The sequence below is a fragment of the Pinus tabuliformis genome, chromosome 3_2, assembly GCF_031772625.1.
Source record: "Pinus tabuliformis cultivar Carrire ecotype Pingquan chromosome 3_2, CPIR1, whole genome shotgun sequence".
In the NCBI taxonomy this organism is placed as follows: Eukaryota; Viridiplantae; Streptophyta; class Pinopsida; order Pinales; family Pinaceae; genus Pinus; species Pinus tabuliformis.
Genome location: NC_142302.1, coordinates 158,751,114 through 158,772,336, shown reverse-complemented (window position 1 = coordinate 158,772,336; position 21,223 = coordinate 158,751,114). Strand labels below are relative to the sequence as shown.

The following is a 21,223-nucleotide window of genomic DNA, read 5'->3' as shown; positions in this document are numbered from 1 at the left end:
AGTAATACCTCTAAGTTTTTGACAATTTTTCTGGTTGAAACCCCGGATAATCCTTTTGGCAGCTACTCAATGCAAATCTTCTCCAGAAACCCCAGCGTCAGCCTCTCTCTGGACTGCGTCAACCCCTCTCTGTCTCATGCTGGCCCTGCGTCACCCCAGATGGGTCAGCATCAGCGCTGGGATCCCCTACGTCAGCTCTCTGGCCCTCTGCGTCAGCTACGCTGGCCTCTTTGAGGCTCTACGCAGCTCCCGGCTGCCTCTGCGTGGCTCTGCGTGAGCCCTGGTTGGCTCTGCGTCACTCTCCTTGGCTACTGTGCTGCTCTCCTGGCACTATGCCCTGTGTCAGCCCTTTGGCCCTCTGCGTCAGCTATGCTGGCCTCTCTAAGGCTCTGCGTGGCCCTGTGTGAGCCCTTGCTGGCTCTACGTCACTCTCCTTGGCTACTGCGTTGCTCTCCTGGCGCTATCTTTTCCTCTTTGTCTCTCTAAACTCAAATGCTTCTCAGCTGCATCTCCAAATCACTAATTCTATCTCTCTTAACAAACCCCGCTCTAGAGAATAGAATCACTTATCACTTTGGTGTTTTCTCCACGTGACCCTCAAGCCTCCTCTTATACTTTTCCTATTGACATATCAACGGCCGAGATTAAGTCCCTAATCAACAGCTAAGATTAGATCTGGCTTGATCTATGTCTTTTGGACCATTCTAACACAGATTCATATTAATACACATTAATATTTTATTTTCCCTAAGTTTAGACTTAGGGACTCTATTAAAAATATTAATTATTTTAATATCTCCTGATCTGTTTAGAATATGCCCAAACCCTTTCTGGGTATTGGAGATCTCATGTGCCCCAACCTCTCCACCAAATTTTGTGGCTACAGCACATCTGATGCTACCCCAAATCAACACTCCCTCTTAGCGAGGACTATGCTCTAGCAATACCCCTCACTGAATATCACCCTGACCATCCAGCATTGGTACCTGTGTTGATGCTAGGCCTTCCTGCCCAACATCCTCTGCACTACTGCATCCTATAATGTTGCCCATGGTTCTGCCACTTCCACTGTTGCATCTGTATGATAGCTCCTTTTGCATTCGTGTTGCTACTGGTCCTTTCTCCCAGCGCTGCATCTGCACTGCACCTCCTCTCATCATGCTGCATCGTGTTGCCCACTGCTGCATTGCAACTCAGTTACTGAGAAGTAAGTAACTAATCTGCCAATCTGACCTCCCTGTTGGGCTAAAGACACCCACTGATGCTGAAGCTCCCTCTGTCGCTGACAAGTGCTCCCTCTTTGACCTCTGCGCTGCTGCAACAACTCCCTGCATCTCGCACCGTTGCACACCTCTTTGTGCCATCCTGCACTGGTGCAACACTCCTGTGCCTCTCGCACCACTGCAGCTTGCTAGCCTCGCGCTGTCTCGGGACTCCTGCACTGTAGCTCTCTCTGTCGCTCCATCCGCATCCATCTCTACCCGACTCAGCTAGTCCTGCTACTCCTCTTCGGGGCTCCCGTAGCAAGGTCTAATCCAAGAGGTTGGGTACCTCAAGGATCTTGCCCCTCATCGCCTGTAGTCCACCTGACTACAGCTCAATGTCTCCCCACTTCCGCTCAAGTGGCGCATGTGCACTCATGGCATAGTCATCGTCTATCAAAACTTCCTTCTCTGCCCGTGCTGGCGCTACCTTAGTCTCGAAAGACTCTCCCTTACTCTTCTTCCTTGGACACTAGGTCGCATAATGACCCAGCGCCCCACAGTGGAAGCACTTGATCTTGGAGAGATCCTTCTTCTTCCGCTTTTCCTTCTTTCCCTCAGATGCTAGGGAAACATCTTCCTCCTCCTGTTTGATTCTGATCCCCTTGCTGCTGCTACCCGTCTTCGACTGCCGTCTGATCTCTTCCTAGCGAAGAGCCGCCCACATCTCGTCCCAAGGTGGGAGAGGCCCTCTGCCCAGCATACTCTGGACAAATACCTCCCAGTCTTCTGAGACAACATTCAGGGTTGTCCTCACCATCAACTCCTGATCCAGCATAGCCCCTATAGCAGTCAACTGATCTCGAATCTCATTCAGTCCTCCGAGGAAGGTGTCAATCGGTTCTCCCTTCTTCATCTGATATGACCTCAACTGATTCTCAAGTAGCATTCTTCTCTGCACAAAAGTATGATGGTACAATTTCTTGAGATCCTCCCACATCTCATATGCCGTTTCCTTCTCGGCAAAGTGTGGTACTACATGATCCTTGACCTCGTCAAGGATGATGCTCTTGGCCCTCACCATTGCCTCCTCGTATTTGTCGTTATTTGGGGTTGACTAAGATAGTTATTACCCTCAAGGCAAAGTTCTCGACACGATTTCTGTCAAGTACGGATAAGATTCCGGCCTTCTAGACTGCGAAGTTTGACGCTCCGTTCAGTCTATCTTAGTCTCTTACTCCGTGTAGTGCCATGATGCTCCTCTACTTCCCTCCTGGAAGTTCTCTGTTTGACTCCTCTGAGTCTCTACTTCCCGTCTGGAAGTTTTCTTCTAGACTCCCTCTAAGTCCTAATTTCCCTCCTGGAAATCCTTCTGCCGCTATCGAGATGCCCCCTACTCTGATCGTCTTGTGCAACCGCACCACTGATCTGAGTTCCTCGGCTAGAAACCCTTGGTAGCAACTCCTCTGGCCTTGCTCTGTCAGGTACTATTCTAACTACAGTACCTCACCAACTCCACTCTGCAATATTCCCGCAGCCTTCTAAACCCCAACAACCTGAAGGTGAGAGCTCCTAGGCTCTGCGCAATCCCAACACCAGCAACCTGGCCTCCTCAGCCAACTGCGTCAGCCCTCCCAGCTACTGCGTGGCTCTGCGTGAGGCTTCTTTTGCCTTCCTTAGCCTCTACTGCCTCTTCCCAGCTCACCCTTGATGACGCAGGCACTGCGTCACCCTTCCTTGTTGCTGCTCTGCTAGAAACAACTTTTGTCACCTCAGGACAGCTGTTTTCTACTGCTATTGCTCCGCTCGGCTGATGTCCTTTAGTCCTCCTGTGATCTAAAATCACGCTCTGATACCATGCACTTTATCTGAAAACCCTCCATGCACTTTATCTGATTTATTCCTACCTACTTGTTATTTTCCTTAACAAATTATTTACAATGTAAATACTGAAAATAAACACTAGTGCATACTCAACATATTAGAGATCAGCGACTAAAAGAAATAGAATTCCATATGATTCCATTATTTTTGGACTAATGTCCCCGGAAAAACCCAATGTGGGAAAACCGGTGTAGCTATCTGAGGGTTTTCTTATTAAGAAATATCAGAGTACAATCTGCGTGCCGAAACTAGCCTACCCAACAGAGAATTTCCTTGGCAATAATACCTCTCAATTTCTGACAAATTTTCTAGCTAAAACCCCAGATAATCCTTTCGGCAGCTACTCAGCACAAATCTGCCCCAGACACCCCAGCGTCAACGTCTCTCTGGATTGCGTCAGCCCCTCTCTGTCTCACACTGGCCTTGCGTCACCCCGGATGGGTCTACATCAGCCCTGGGATGCCCTCTGCGTCAGCTACGCTTGCCTCTCTAAGGTTCTGCGCAGCTCCCGGCTGCCTCTGCGTGAGCCCTGGCTGGCTCTACATCACTCTCCTTGGCTACTGCGCTGCTCTCCCGACACTATCTCTACCTCTCTGTCTCTCTAAACTCGAATGCCCCTCAACTACATCTCCAGTTCACTAATTCTATCTCTCTTAGCAAACCCCACTCTAGAGAATAGAATAACTGATCACTCTGGTGTTTTCTCCAAGTGACCCTCAAGCCTCCTCTTATACTTTTCCTGTTGACATATCAACGACCGAGATTAAGTCCCTAATCAACGGCTAAGATTAGATCTGGCTTGATCAATGTTTTTTGGACCATTTTAACACAGATTCATATTAATACAAATTAATATTTTATTTTCCCTAAGTTTAGACTTAGGGACTCCATTAAAAATATTAATTATTTTAATATCTCCCGATCTATTTAGAATCTGCCCAAACCCTTTCTGGGTATTGGAGATCTCATGTGCCCCAACCTCTCCACCAAATTTCGTGGCTAGAGCACAGTTGATGCTACCCCAAATCAAAAAACTCTCTCAACATTGCATCTGCTAAGCCAAATATCTCCCTGAAAGTCTTGGGTACTTGTGGAGTGGGTTCCCTCAAGGCCTAGACTGCAATGGACCACTTGACAAATCAACATAAACTCAAGTGAAAGCAACCATCCATCGGAGATTAAGATAATATATGCATCTAAGTGAACCAAACTTGAATGTTAAGGGCATGTTAATACTTCAAACAAGTATCATCTTTCGATATCTAACTAGACCAAGTCTCCTAAACATGTTCCCTACCTCGATATAGGTGGCTAATGACCAACACTATTAGGTGTTTCCAACCCTCAAGTGGAAGTGACATTTCCAAGGTCAACCCTTCAATCATGAGGTGCTAGTGTAAATATGTGATAATGAAGGGGAAAGGGCTTCATGGCCAAGTGCCATGGTCAAGGGGACCAACTAATGGGTGTCCACATCCTGAGTGTATGAATGTAAAGGAGGGAGCAATCGTGGAGGCATGAGTTACCCTACTCGTCATACTTACTCCACCCCTCTTGAGCACCTTTTACTTGTTCTTGATTATGCTTTGTATTACCGCACATAGCTCAAGGATGACAGCTTTCTCTTTATGATGTAGCATTTTTATTACCCCTTAAGATGAGACAGTTCATTGCTCGTCAAGGTTTGGACTTGCAAGGGTTCCTTTTCATGAGGGAGCATCATGTGCTTAGGAACCGGGTGATGGCTATATGAGGAGGGTAGAATTCATGCTAGGTCTTTTCCCATGCGCTAATTTATGTCCCTGGCCATATTTTTGTTTTCTTCTTTTTATTTTGCTATGGCCATTGTTAATTTTTGGTATGTTCTATGCTAGAGCAATTTATTTAAATTTTCACAGTTAGCAATCACATCACCATTACGATAAACTGCAGATAGAACATAGATATAAAACGCAGAAGACAAGCCAAGACAAGAGGACACAAGATATGGCGCAAGCCAGGGACAAACCCCACAATGTGTGGGGAAACCCTTTGATCAAATCTTCTTTTATCTTCAAAGTTCAGCAGAGAAAGAGATAGAGAGAGAGAGTACATTTACAACAGAAGTCAACACTTTGACTTATCTAGATCTAGCATAGATCATAGTGTATAATGATGAGATCAGTTGAAGACATTCTGCTTCAACTGATTCTCAAGGTGACTCCTTCACCTATCATCATTCCGCATCTCGTCCATTTGCTGTACCTTACAGTGTACTGCACCACGCTGCACTAATCATCCTGCTTCATGCTGCCCATGCTCTCATACATTATGCTGCCCATGATCTCATCTGTCATGCTGCCCATGATTTGTTATCTTGATACTAGATCTAAATATAGTAATGACTGTTGAGACTGTATGTTTCCTTTTACAGGTATGAGAAACACTGAAACTTATTGAGATGACATCCAACATAATCCTCATTACTGTTGTTTACAGCGTCCTCATCACACCTCCTAGGTTAGGTTACAACTGTACCTCAGAGACATCCGGGACTGATAATCAAAGTGACATTGCTGCTGCCTTAATTCATTCAAGATGCTTTCCATGTCATCATGCAGTCCATTCATACATCATGCTGCCAGCAGACCTAATTTGTCATGCTATTACCTACAGCAATCCTTCCTCTGCTTGTGTATAAGGTGTTACCATTTACAGCGCAATAGGTGACTACATATATCAGCATATATGTTTCCATTGCTGCGTATGAATGTCTTTATAACCGCATGTAACTTCAGTTCTTCTTCATGACAGCAGATAACTGTGGCTACTTGTCTTTACAGTGGTTCCATGTACCTGACTGCGGCTCTTCTATCCCTGTGGCTTCATATACCTAGGCTCTCTATAGCCCACTGATCTGTGGCTCCTTAACCTCCATTGACTGCGGCTTGCTGCGGCTGCTCTTCTTCTTATGACTGCGGCTGTTCCTTTTATCACTGTGGCTCACTGTGGCTTGACTGCGGCCTTTTCTTCATTACTGTGGCTACCATCTATACCTGCGGGACTATGGATTGACTGCAGCCTTCTCTTTATTATTGTGGCTGCCTTTTACTGTGTATAAGGAGTCTACGAGACTGCGTCTTCATTCCAACTATAATCTCTACCATACTGTGCGTATATATATATATAGCCTTCATTCCAGCGTATGGACTGCTTCTTTATTCCAGCATATAGATCTATATTATATGACTCTGATTCTTTGCTTCATTACGCTGGCTTCATAGCTGCGTATAGATCCATATTAGCTGTGTTGCATGTCTGCGTGTAGACTATAGGGCATGCTGTGCATGTAACAGGTTTGCTGCGTATATAGCTAGGGCATCATCCACGTATAAGCATGTTACTCTTGGTGTCTCACTCCTTCTCCAAAAACCCAAGACGTGGAGAGGAGGAGATCACTCAAGAATACATGTTCAAATGACATCAAATATTCATCTATTTATACTAAAAACATAGATGATGAATAGACACGTCTATTGGGCTTCTGAGCCTACGTAAGATGCTGGTCGGCTAGATAATAAAGCCATAACCTAAATAAATTAATATCTCCATAAATACATATCGGAATCGGATGATCTTTGGATCAATCCTACACCTCTCGACGAGAGGGATCCAATAAAAATATCAGCTGCCATAAATAAGCTGACCAACATGGAGTTTGGCCCTAGTTGCCAATTTAACAGCCATGATATGTTTTTCCATTCTTTTAGTTGCATCAACCTCCAGGGCTACAGTTTTCTGGCCCTACTCAACAAGTATGGACATGAGGGTGCTGAATCCAAAAGAACCAATGACAAGTTAGACCCAAAGAATGGATGGGGTATATGGGGCTTGTAATGTGTGATGGAAAGTGTCAAGTATGGTATAAGGGATAATGAACACACTATCTCAATTTGGGTTTTCCAAGTAGTGCCCCTCCTATAACCCTAAGGCCTCAAGGGAAGTCCCATTGGACTAGGGCTAAAGATTAACCCCCCTGGTAAGGTGAGAGAACAGATTTACAGTCAAGATTAGTCAATCTCTAGATCACCCCTTTATCCATACTAATGCCCGAAACAAACAATCATAAGCACCCAATTGCAAAATGATCAAAGTACCTTTTGAATAGCAGCCCACCCTCATCCAAGTGGTAATGCCAGATGGGAAGAGGCACATGGCATATCATTATCAAATAGCAGTCGTCAGGGGTTGTTGGTTGGCTGGCTATCCGACTGGCTATCAAATGTAGGAGAAACGTTTTCTCCAATGGGGTTACGCATTTTGGTGGGTAACAATCACAATTGCAAATAGACAAGTAACCAAAAGAGTAGAAAGATGCCATGTGGATTTTGTATGAATATAAAATTTGGAACTATAAACATGATTTTATACTTACTAGTTAGTGGGATGGATATGATATTACATGTACAATGGTTTGTTTAGTGGGGTACTTATGCCACAAATATCTAAGAAAAAATCATTGAATCCAAGTGGCAGGGAGAAAAATATAAATTATATGGGTTGGAAACTGTGTCTCACAAAGAATATCCTTTCTAGTTAGTAAAGAAATAAAACTGCAAGGAAACACCAAACATTCACACATCAACGATATCTAAGTAGCCTTATACTAGCATACATCAAGATGCCTCATTGAGAGGAGAAAGAAGAACTTCAAAGTATTATGTTCATACTACAAGCAAGCTTTGCCAATATTCAAACTCAAATCAGGAACGAAGAGAAACTTCCACAACTGAATACAGAAATGCCAAGGAAGATGCTCCGAGAAGATGCAATCATCCGTAGCATCTCCTTTTAATAATGCTTTGAGGACAAGGAATCCTTGAAGGGGAGGACATATAATATACATATTACAAATATACATTACATTAATGAATATGAATCAGCTAATAAGAAAAGGTGCATTCCTTCAATTATCTTCCAATGTATATTTATACATAAAATGACCCTTGTAAGCAATCATCATATCGTACTTTATAAAAGTATATTTTATTCAACAGGTTCCCCTGTTTGAAATCTGTGTGCATTATTAAATGTGACACGATGCGGCTAAGGATGAAGTATGGAGTTGGCTTTGATGCTGAGTGGTAAACCAGGTAATGGAACTTTTCCCCTCCAGCTACACTTACCCACTTTCATAGTATCTTTAGAGTGACGAAGTGAAGTCATTTTATGCCCACAAAAATGGTGGATTCTAGGGGCATAAAGTGAGCATTCCCCCACAAAAGCAATGCTAGTGAACATCAAATTCTGTTGATTATGTGTGAGTTATGCTCCTTTATGGAGGATTAGAGTTGACCCTCTTTCATAATCTTAACAATGCATTAAACCAAGCAAAATTGTCTTTGCTATCACATACACCTAGACTTGAGAAGGTTTGCATTCATTACTGAATGCTTGCTTTCTCATGTTGTATTTATGCTGTATCATGTAGGTACGGGTACAGGTAGGGGCTGTCATGCTCCCTTTGTTTCAGTGAATTAATGAAGTATCATTTCAATGCTCTCTATACTTCAAATTTCAAAATATTCAAAAAACATAAGACCTTCAAACAACACCATTCCATCTATATTCTCAATAGAGGTGTCCACCATACTCAACTTCCATCATTCAATACTTCAGATGGGCATTATTTCAGAGGAACTTATCACTTATAATCACAATATCCAATGGTCAACCTACCTGAGTAAGAAGGTATCCACAGAAAAATGAAGACTGTATCAACCCAACTGTTGTGGAGCTCCAGTTGAACTCTGAAGCCATAGGGAGGATAGCAATGCTCATATTCACCTGCACAGCAATGATATTAGGGATCATGTAAGATACCTTCCTTGGTCCAGACAACTGGATAGAGCAGAGGAAAAACTAAAAATGAGATATTCCATTTAATTGAGACCATTTTATATCAACTGCTTTTTCAGGTAATTATTTTTTGGCATTCAAGACAGAGCAAATAAATAAAAGAAAAGCAATTACAACTGTGAAATAGATATTACAAGCAATAATAGAAACTGTGCTAAGAAACCAAGCAAGAATGAACACTCATAATTGCCTGGGTGCCAAAAAGAAACATAGCAACAATTGAGGAACAATAACAAGAAATGTATCTGCTAGGATCCATGAGTATCAAAAAATAAAATTATTCTTTTTTGGAAAAAAACTGATATTTACAAAAAAAATATTTACGTTAAGGGAAGACAAAAAAGAAGAAGGGTATATATGATGCCATTTACATCCTCTTCGTTCAAGCGGCAACAGCAATATAATTTGAATAAGCACTGGAATCCCTAGAGTAGTTGCTGGAAAAAAGGTTTCGTTGATCAGATAACAACATGATTACAACAACCTGTTGCATCCATTTTGTTACAAGTCTGAGGGAGCAGTGTACAATTTTTTTCAACTATCAGAATCATAAGCCAGCACATTATTTTATCATTGTAAACCCAAATTCTGCAAGTTGTAATGTAAATGACTAGTATGACCATTTACTTATGTAACAACACCTAGGTAAGCCTTTGATTTTGGCAACGAATTTCATCCTACGAAGTTTTTTAACCTCACTGCATTATGTGTGTTTCTAAACCCCAAAGCTAAGGTGGAATTTATTGACAAGATCTTAGGTGAATCCTAGTGTTATATTGAGTCTTTGTAAAAGTGGTTTGGGAATAATTTAAGCTATTTGGCTAAATTATTTTATTACAGATCACTTGGTCTATTAGATCATATTGTGTCGAAGAAATGGGTAATTATTTTGAGGGTTGAATTTGTAATATCTTATGTAAAAAATATTTTAGTGCATGGTCTCTCATACTTAGAGACCACAGCTAAAATATTTGAGGGTGGAAAAAATAATTAATCCCCTCTTATGTTAATCAATTAATTTTTTTAGTTAAAATAAAATAAAATCCTAAGCCAAAAAATTAATTAATTTAGAGTCAAATTTTTTTTTTAGAGAAATTAATTTCTCCAAATGGAAAATGACCAAAAATTCGTGATTCAAAAAGAAGTTAATTTTTGGAAGTCCCCCACCAAGGAAAAAATGGATTTTTTAAGAAAAATAAGCCCTTGGTGCGTGGTGGTTAAGTCAGTGAAAATTTAAGGAAATTAATCCAAAATATTGATTTTTGGATTAATTAATAGTGGATTTTAAGAAAATCTCGAATTTTTCTCAAAATAAAAATATTCGATGGCGGAGATTAAAAGGTGATCAAATATTTATCAACAATTGAAATTATTTTAATGGAGATCAAACCAACTAGCCATTATTTTCCACTAGGAGGATGTTACAAATATAAATTACATAAAATAAAGTGAATATAAATAATCAAATATTGATTATGTTAAATACTCATTAAGTTAAGTGAAAAGGCATGTCTACAAAGACATGCCCAATCGCGAAAAGATACCCGCCTAGCATATATGCGGGTCCTCATTGTTACATTCACCATCACTTGTACATTTTTATATATAATAAATTATTATTACAAATACCTCTTGTGTATTTTTACATTAAAGACAACAAGCTATAAGTTTTGTTGCTTCAGTGGTATCAGAGCCATGGCGCACAACATAATCATGCAAGTCTTTGAACGTAGGCGAGACTTTGAACGTTGTTCGCCGCACAATATGCCATTAAGTTTTCGCCCTGAATGCATTGAGCAATTTAGTAAAATTCAAGAAAAACTTCAGCAATTAGAAAAATCATATGCAGAGGTAAAAGCATGTCGAAAGGAAATCGATAATAAAGAATATGATAGCGACGGTGAAACGAAACAAGGTGAAGCATTAGATGATTATAATGTTAAAAAAGAAGAGGTTGCAGAAAATGATCAAGATGACATTCCAAGCTTAGGAGAAACTGTTAAAGAATATGTTGCAGACACTTCGATGGAGGTTGATATACCCGACAAAATCCAAGACATGCCAGATCCATTGCAGAGTACAAAAAACAAGAAGCATGCTGAAAATGTTTCTTGCAAGAACATTGTGTTAGAAGAAAAGCAAGGAATTCCAGATTCCTCATTGGAGGAAGGTAATGAACAATAGAAAGGAGGATCATTAGCTGGAAACACAAAGAAACCAGGTGAATTGGTTCCATCCTCTAGAGAAACTAACTTAAAGGAAGACGTTGGACATTCAACTTCAATGAAGAGTGATGGCATAGTTAGTGATTTAAATAGATTGTAGGTTAGCACAGAATTGGGCACCATGAAAAATGTCCTGAAAGATCATGTGGAGAGGGCTCACAACTACAGTGCAGAAAGAAAAGGCCTCATGCCAATGACAGATATGGAGGAAATTGATGCAGAGAATCGTACAGTTTTGCAGGCAATATCAGCGGATGAGATTGAAGAAGCACAATCAGAATTGCTTGGGAGGCAGCCTGACACTGTAGAAATGTTGAAGAGGCATGGCACCAAAAAAATTTAAAAAGGGAAATATGGAGGCAAATAAATTGAATAGAAGTCAACAGTTTGGAACCGATGGATATCCAATAGTTTGGAACAGTTTGATGCAAGCATATCCATCCACTCAAAGATGGCATCTCCTTCTGAAACTCCATGCACTAATGGAAACTATAACAATATGAAGGAGGAACAAAACCAGACAATTGCAAGTCCCCTGAATCCCTTTTCTATTATTCTCAAAACAAAGTACAATTTCTTCCTATGTTGGCATCAACATCTCGCCCAAAGCTCCAATGCCACTATGTTGGACGTGCTCTATGGCCACTTGAACAAGGCGCGCCAGAGATACATTAATGCTAATAATGATGATGAGCCACCGAGTGACAGCGATGGATGTAATGAACAAAGTAACTGAAACGGACAATTGCAAGGTCTAAAGGATGCATTTGTTTCGTTGAAAGAGACCACTGAGCTAATAGAACGCCACATGGCTTGGTTAGAAGAACTGAAGATGGAACCTCTTCCCCTTTCCCCTCAGCTTTATTACAAGAATTCAAGCTCATCTCTCATGCCCTGTGTCACCGTTATGTTGTCCTTCACTCGACTAGCCATTCATTCCACGCACTATACATTTCCATTGGCTCGACTAGCATCCATCTCCCCGTCTGTGTCCATATCTGGCCCTTCTTTGTTGTTGTTGTGCCGCTGTTGGAAATCTCTGCCCCAACTTATGCATACCACCACCGCAGCCCTTCAAACAGACGTGACCCCTTCAAGAGGCCGACGTCAGGGGGATACGTCGTTTCGTCGTAGCGTGCCACCGGAAGTCGTGACCCAAGCAGCGGCTCCAAACGTCAACGGCGTAACACAGGTTATATATGTTGCAAAGGATACGCTATCAACTGGGAAAAGTCAAGGAACATATCAACGTGATGAGTGTTGCGACAGATAAGAAGGACAGACAGCGGTGTGGACGGGTACATACGAGTTCATAAACAAGTTATAAGGATAAGTTAATAATTGAATAGTCTAAATTATAACTTAATCATTTAATTAAAACTTTAAAAAAATATTATTATTTAAAAAAAAAAAAAAAACATTATTATAAAAAATAAAAAATGAAAAAAAAACAACATTATTATAAAAAATAAATGAAAAAAAGAACATTATTATTTAAAAAAAAAACCTAGTTCAAGACAACATAACAAGAGAATTCTACATGCTAAGGTACTAATGACGAATTATACACGCCGAAGATAACCTACACCGATGTGAAGAAAATCATCAGCTACAAGCTTTGAGGACAAAGCTTCTGAAGGAAGGGGCATTGTTACGAATATAAATTACATAAAATAAAGTGAATATAAATAATGTAAATAATCAAATATTGATTATGTTAAATACTCATTAAGTTAAGTGAAAAGGCATGTCTACAAAGACATGTTCAATCGCGAAAAGATACCCGCCTAGTATATATGCGGGTCCTCATTGTAACATTCACCATCACTTGTACATTTTTATATATAATAAATTATTATTACAAATACCTCTTGTGTATTTTTACATTAAAGACAACAAGCTATAAGTTTTGTTGCTTCAGAGGATTTATCTATAAATTAGAATCCATTTTGCTTCTCAAGTGATGATGAAAATTTTGGCTCTGGTCTATGTAATTTTGTAACGCTGCTATTGATCCATTGATCTGCTGGGAACGTTTGATATCATAATAAGAAGACTTTTGGGTTCAGTTCATGGTGTTCTTTGTTTGTTGCTCTATGGTACGTGCTGGTTATGTGCTTTCCTATATTGTATTAAATTTTTTATATAAGTTTGTTATTTCATTTGCCGGTGATAAGACCATTCTATTGGTATATTTTGGGTCTGTCTTAGGTGATCTGATTCAACATATGTCTAACAAGTTTGCTTGAGGAAATATATAGAGATTTGCAAGTACACCGGCTCGGAAAATTCTACAAAATTAACCCCGGACTCCTCTCACCAAACCCACAAAAACCCAGAAAGGGTTTGGGCTGAATCCACCGACCCCCAACAAGTGCAAAATCACCAAATCTAGACAAAAAACGCCCCACAGTTTGATATTATGGAATTATGCCCAAATCTACCACTGGCTAAATTCTCCCTTGAGGTTTACCTCCAATCTCCAGCCCTTATCTCTCCACAATTCTTCTCCCTTCTTCCCTTGTGCAAGCTAAGCCAGAAACCCCTATGCACTTCCAAATGAAGAGAATTTCGTCCCACAGATTTGTTGCTTTATATCCCTGCAAAATCACCACAAAATTCCCGGCTCCAACTAGGAAAATCCTCCTGCAAATAACCCAGACTCCAATTCCCTATATGTTGGACCATAATGAATAAATCGAATTGCCTCTACACTTGGAAAATACGCAGAGCTGGAAATACTGCTATGAATTCCCAATGAAAGCGCAACAATGGACTCTCTGAATTCCCAACTAGGGAGGCACTCGAAGTCCTCCAAAGATGGGGTGGAATCCCCCCTGGAATTCTTGTGCTAAACAACACTCTACCCTTGCGCTAAACAACTCCAAGAGAAGATGAAGTGTTAAGTGTAATAGTCAAAAGATGATGCACAAAATGAGTCCCTCCTTTTATATTTTCTCTCCATCCTTCAAGACTCCTTTTAATATTATTTTGTTGGTGGGGCCCTTTTCCACTTAGTTACTTTTTCCACCATTTTAATAAAATAATAATTTGCCACCAATCTGCAATAAAATAATACTTGCCACATTTCTCCAAAATACTAGTTGCCCCTTTTAATTCATATTACCAAAACTGGGCAAAATTCTCATGCTCACAAAATTGGGGATATTACAATCCTCTCCGCCAAAAGTTGCTTATCCTCAAGCAATGCACAAACAAGCACTCTCTCTATTAACTGACCGAAATGGCTACTACAAATGATATCAGGGTCCCAAATGTGCCACTAAGTCATCCCTATCCCCAACACTATCCTGTCATGAAGGAATCTCTCGATACCAAAGTTCCAAGCCATCCTAATCAAGGTGAAGCACCCCTTGCTCCATTCACTGTCCAACCTGGTACACGTGTGCAAAACCCTCTGCATACTGTTAGTAAGTAGAGCATCATGATAATATAAATTCCTGAAAAACTCATCATGTAGTTTCTCTACTGAGTCATCCATCTCATGCACTCCAAGGGTGGAATCCTGAAGATACAATCCAACCTCGGTGGAGATGAATCCTCGCTCGCATGAGCTTCCCCTGATCTCCTCCTGCTGATCATCCCTCCATGCTGGTGAAATCCCCCACGCAAACAGTGAATCGGTAAAATCCAATGGAAGATCAGAATGATCTCCCCATATCGAAACCATCTCATCCCTAAGGGTAGTTGAACTATCAAGTACTGTGATGCTAAGGTCCCATGCCCATTGCAGGAAGAAACTGTCCTCCTGACCCTGCAACACTCTAATCATGACTGATTGCCCAACATGCCCTTACTAGAGCCTCCTGTCCTATAACTCTCGACCATAATTTATGTGATGATCGAGGTTATGCCCAAGCGACTCAACAATGTTAGAGCCTCTCACTCCATGGTTGGCCCTGTTGACCACTACGTGTCAACTACCCATAGCAGTACACCCCCTTTTTTTGCAAAAGGGATAGCGCTTGATCAACGTGTCCGTGTCGTTTGACTATCATCATCAGCCTGATCATGTTATATTGTAAACCCTTTCTGCATGTGTAAATTGTAAATAATCTCAGCAGATCCATGTCGTGTATGTAATTGCCTAGGTAAACCTAATTTTTTGATGACGATCTACATTCCGGAAGGTTTTTTGTCTCATCGATCCATGATCGGCAGAGTTTTCCTTCAACTTTACCCCAAAGCCGGAATGGATTTTGTCACCAAAATGATAGGGGAGTTCTAGTGTGCTAGATTGAGTCTATGTAAAAGTGATTCGGGAATAATCCTAACTATTTGGTTAGGTTATTTTATTACAAATGATCTGCTAGATTATATTTGTGTCACGGAAATGGGTAGTCTGTGAGGGTCTTAGTCGAATGGATTTCCCCCTTGAGATGTAAAAAATGTAAAAAATCATGATATAAAATGTCTTGAGGGTTAGAAAAATAATTTATCCCCTCATAGGTCCTAGGTCCTAGGTAAATTTAAATTTTCCAGAGGTAAAATTCGTGGATGCTTTAAAAAATTAAATCTTCACTGGTCCAGGGACTAAGGTTAGTTGATTATTTTGCTAAATTTTATATCTTAGGTCCCTGGTTATATAATTATATATTTTAGATTATTAATAAAATTATATTAATAAATTAATAGAATGCTTAAATATATATATATATAATTAATTAATTAAAGGTAAGGTACTTAGTATAACCTTAGGATCTTTATATTAAAAAGAAGTATTTTATTAAATCATAAAAGAAATATATTTATTACGTGACATGGAAGGGTGTCACGAGGAGGCAAAGCGGTGGGTTGCTGGTGGAAGGGCGGCCACCGCCAAGAAACAATATATAAACCAGAGAGAAGAATTTTGGAGGGGATCCGGAGGAAGAAGAAAGAACGAAGGAAGGGGATACTGAAGAAGGGAGGATATCCATAAACTGGAGTTACCAACAGAAGGAGCGCGGATTGTTCTGAGGTTTCTGGGCACAGGGGAAACAGTCTGCTTCAACTGAGAAGCTTACTGGACTGAGTAGCTAGGTTCTGCTCAGTTTGGCTGGGTGGTTTCGGTCTTTTGGTAACTGAAGCAGAGTAGCTTGAGGCATCATCAACCGCAGGAATACAGGTAGGTATTCTCATCAATTCTGTTAGTTAATTTGTAAGATTTCAGGGAATTTATCACAGGCTCATGATGAAAAACCCTTTACTGTATTTACAATGGCTTTACAGTCCTTACAGGGAAAATCTGAAGCAGGAAAACTTAAAAAAAATTTAAGATTTCTGGGAAATTTTGAGGGTTTTCTGAGCCACCTGTCTGCTGCTGCCTGGGGTTTCATTTTTACAGGAAATTTTCTAAATTTTTTAAGGCAAACTGTGCAAAACCCTCGCTGGCAGCCTGAAGCATAAGAATATCTCTTTAATCGCAAATTTCTGAAAAAATTTTAAGGGTTTACCATCTTTTGGCTGCGTTTTTCTTTCTCTGGAAATTTTTTTAAATTTTTGTTTACTGCCTGGGGCCTTTTCTGCTGCAAATTTCGAATTTTGTTGCCAAAAAACCTTGCGTCCATTCCCATGCAACTGCCTGACCCTCACGCATACCTCTCACTTCCGTGGCCTTTATTTCTCATGCTGCCCTTCCTGCGTTCGTCTCCTCTCCACTCCCAAGTCATTTCTCTCCCATCCTCACGCAGTCAGCCATCTCCTCAGCTATCCATACACGACTCCATCCACACCTTTTGCTCAGCCTCCCACGTGCTCTTCCTATTGTCAAGTTTCCTCGTCAACCCTCAGTGTTCCCATTTCCGCTTTCTGTCAAGCTCAATCTTGCCTGCAAGCTCAATTCCATGCAGCCTTCAATGCTGTTGCCCACAATCCCTGTGGCTTTCCTCACTAAGCCCTTACGCAGCTCATCCCTCTCCTCGTAGCAAATCTCTCATCGCAGCCTTCACGCTATCTATAAGCCTGCGTACAGCTCATCCTCACCATCGTGTTGCCTACCCTCATCTCCCTCGGATCCCTGCTCCTCGTTGTTATGCTATCCTCCATAACTGTTGCTAACCCTTTGCCTCACGCAGCTATCCTTCTCCCTACGCAGCTACTTCCTCATCTCAGTGGCTCCCTTCCGCTGCCGTCGCCCCTTCTTCACACCTGCAAAGCACAAGCGTAGTTTCGATTCCCCTTTTTTTTATGTATGCCAGTTAGTTTAGAGTTTAGATAGTTCATTTAAAAATTTCGATTTTCATTTTTTTAGTTAGGTCTGATTCTAAAAATATATATATATATATATAGATCTTTAGACTCATGTCTTCTTTTTTTTATTTTAATATTTCGATTTTGGTTTCTTTTCAGTTTATTTGATTTTCTTTTCATTTAGTTTGTATATAGTTAGGCTAGCTCATGTCATTTAATGAAAAAGTCTAAACATTAAAAAATTAAAAAAATTAAAAAACTTTAAACAACCCTAAAAAAATTTGAAATTTTAAAAAATCTAAAAACATTAAAAAAGTTCTAAATTCTAAAATTAAAAAATCTAAAAAATATTTAAAATCCTAAACATTTAAAAAAATTGTAAAAAATTTTAAAATTTTGGTGACTGAGGATTTTAAAATAAATCAAAAGGGATTTGCACTTTAATGTTTAAAAAAAAATTAAATGTGGCCTATGGCCCATTGAAATTTTTATTTTTAGCCCCTTTTGATTCATTTTTCCGTCGCATTAAAAGATTTTAAGTTTTTCAGTTACCATTAAACATTATTGCCTAAGGAATAATTTAAATTTAAATTTAAAGTTCCTTAGTGTTATTAAATGCATTTCTCATGATTTTTCTATGGTCAAGGCGTGGTAAACCATATTGGTTGTTCTAGATCTTGTCATTAACAGTAATCATTTTGAAATCTGGAATATTTTGCGTGATACAGTGTTGGGCATTTATATTTATGATTGTCACTTCTTATCACATATTGAAAATCGTTCTGGATAGCTTGTTTTATTGATGGTTAAGTCAAATATTGAAGGCACTGGTCTATAATTGTTTCTATCTTGTGGTTGTGTCTTGTCTACATTGGCATTTAATCTATCAATCTGATTTAATCGTTTAAATTCATCAAGTTGTCCGTCATTAAAATCTCCTAGAGTCTGTTTTTTACAGGCTATCCTCATCCATTTACCTAGGGACTACCCCCTTGACTTGTCTAGGAGAGAATCTAAACGGAGTGAGTAAGGATTTAAGAGTGACAGCCCTTACTCTGAGCGTTGTTGCGCTGCCTAGACACTCTGTGCGACAACAGGCCCCAATCTTGAGCAACAACCTACCTCGCCATATGATGAAGACCTCGGTGATCTCCCATGTGTCAGCCTGAGAATGAACCAGATCATCAGCTATCCTGACCATACTCACTAAGAAATGGAGTGTCCCACCAATCAACTGGATCCCTATATCCCATAACGATACTAGAGTTCCACAACTTCCAATCCTCACTATCTACTGCAGTGACTTGCAACTAGCTACTGGGACTCCTCTGTTAGTTTTTATAGCATCAGATGTGTTCTAACCATGAAATTTTGTGGAGAGGCTAAAATACGGGAGATATCCAAAACCGAGAAATTGTAAATTCCGCCTAGAAATGACTTAAGTAGATTATTAGTCAGTTTTTAAATATTTCCTAAGTCTAAACTTAGGGAATATAACTAATTAATCATAATTAATTAAGTCAAGGTGTGAATGTTTCAAAAACTCACATGAATCGACTTCAAGTTAATCCTATCCATCGATTAAGATTTAATCTTGGTCGTTGGAGTCCCAACAGAGGATTATAAGAAGAAGATAACGAGTACTTGGAGAAGACACTTGAGAAGTTTGATTTCTTGGCAGATTGATTTCCTGAGTAACACCAATGAGTTGCCTGGGAGAGAGTCAGAGATCAAAGTAGTGAGAGAAGGGCAAGGATAGTGAAGCCGGAGGAAGGATTCCAATTCCAGTGAGTGCATTTGCAGAGAGGCAAGTGAGCCACAGTGAGGCTGACGCAGAGCAGCACAGTAGTCTCTAGAGACAATTTCGACTCTATTGGTGAAAAGCAGAGTTTCAATGCCAGAAGCCGGGCAAAGGTTCCAGAGGCCAGGAGAAACATTTTCCGAGACAACAGCAAACTAGACGGCTTGAGGAGAATCTAGTTCGAATTGAGTGCAGAACTGACTATGTTAGGGTGACACAGTCGCTGTGCAGAGCCAGTTTGGACGACTCAATTTGAGCCGAGGTCAGAGCAAGGATTTGCTCGTGGAGTGAGGAGATTTCCTCGCTAGATTTTTCTTACCAATATTTATCTATAGGATTGTCAGTTACGGCATCCAGTTGTACTCAGATTATTTCACTGTTGCTTAATATTAAAACCCTCAGTTTTTGCACCGATTTTCCCAAGTTGGGTTTTTTCCGGAACATTTGTCCAAAAATAACTGTGTTATTTTATGTGTGTGTGCCATCATTTCTTCTAGCGTTTATTCTTCCGCAGTTTTATTTGTGTAGGCTGCAATGTGAGTAACTCAGTATTTGTTGTAGGAAACAGTAAAATAATTTGTTAAATTTAATTAACAATTAGGAGAATAATTTCCAGTCGTTGTAATAGGATTTCGGCTTTCGAAATTTTCACATGGTATCAGAGCACAATTGATCATCTGGAGAGCTCAGTAGCAAAGACAGAAGGAGTTTCGTTGTTCAGTGTGGGCAGCAGATCAAAACCCCAGAGGCAGCACAATCACTTTGTTGAGAGGGAGGTTTTCTTGAGGAGATTTGATTTTTTTGAGTGACGGACAGAAAAATTTGATCTCTCCGGATCGAGGGATTCCAAAGGTAGAGGGAGCAGGCTAGTATTTTCGCAAACCAGATCTCTAGCTGGACGTAGTAGTTTTGCAGCATTTTCCTAGCGCAGAGCTAGCATCGGGTGAAAGAGAGCACACAGTGAGGGAAAATTTTCCTCAAGGAACTTCTAGTCTCAAGAAGTTTGATTTCCCTTGCAAATCAGCAGTAGTTGTGAGCAGAGTTTCTCACTCCAGAAGAGAGTGTGAATCGCTAATCAACAACTGAGCAAAAAGGAAGAGGATATTTTCAACATTGTTGAGATGGCCACTCTTGGGCTTCGAGATCAGGACAGGTTGGATAGAGCTTCCAACTATGTCATCTCGAAGGTAAGGATGTCCTTCCTTCTAGATGAATATGGCCTGAAGACATATATTGATGCAGTGATAGCAGTTCCTCAAGATGCAGATCAGATGAAGGAGTACAAAAAGGAGATGGTGCGGGCGAAGAGGTTGATCCTAGACGGATTCCAGGATCACATTGTTTCACACATAGCTGGCAAAGGTATTGCCAGAGAGATGTGGGAGACTCTTTCCACGCTATACCAGGGCACTTCCAAGCAACGGAAGACGTACTTAAAGGAGAAGCTGAGATGCATTAGGATGCAGAAAGGGGAAAGCATAGACCCCTTCCTCACCAAGATTCAGGAGGTCCAAGATAGTTGTCAGTTGTTGGGGCAGCGCCTCAACCCATAAAGCTAGTGTGATTGGCACTAAATACTGTCTCCGAGGAGTGGTAGGTATTCATCCAAAGTATTTTGGGCAGAGATACCTTGCCAAGTTGGGACAGGATGTGGGCCAATTTGCAGCAGGAGGAGTTGAGACGAGCTCTATTGAAGAGCTCCATCAGTGGCAACAGTAGCGAATCGACGCAGGTGAAGGAGGAGGAGAATGTGCCTTCGCATCTAAGGGTCCCATTCAGGGACAAGGGGAGAAGAGAAAGAAGAAGAACAACCTGTCGAAGGTCAAGTGCTTCAGATGTGGTGAGCTCGGTCACTACAGTACCCAGTGTCTTCTCAGGAAGAAGGACAAGGAGGAGAAGCAGGACCAACAGGCAACATCAACAAAGATCAATAAGCTATCCTCTACGATGGAGGAAGACTCTGCCATGTTTGCTGACATACCTCCAAGAGTGAGGTGGAGTGACTCGGTTTTGTAGCCCCA

General features: G+C 40.6%; 1 protein-coding gene across 5 annotated transcripts in view; it reads right to left on the bottom strand.

Moving 5' to 3' along the window:
* Nucleotides 1–21,223, bottom strand: part of LOC149180289 (sodium-dependent phosphate transport protein 1, chloroplastic-like) — a 614,698-nt gene that overhangs the window by 496,630 nt on the left and 96,845 nt on the right. For all 5 annotated transcript variants that reach the window (XM_089416010.1, XM_089416005.1, XM_089416006.1 and 2 more), the window contains one exon: nt 8,805–8,912. In XM_089416010.1, coding sequence (XP_089272136.1) covers nt 8,805–8,912 — 108 coding nt within the window. The remainder of the gene's footprint in view (nt 1–8,804; nt 8,913–21,223) is intronic.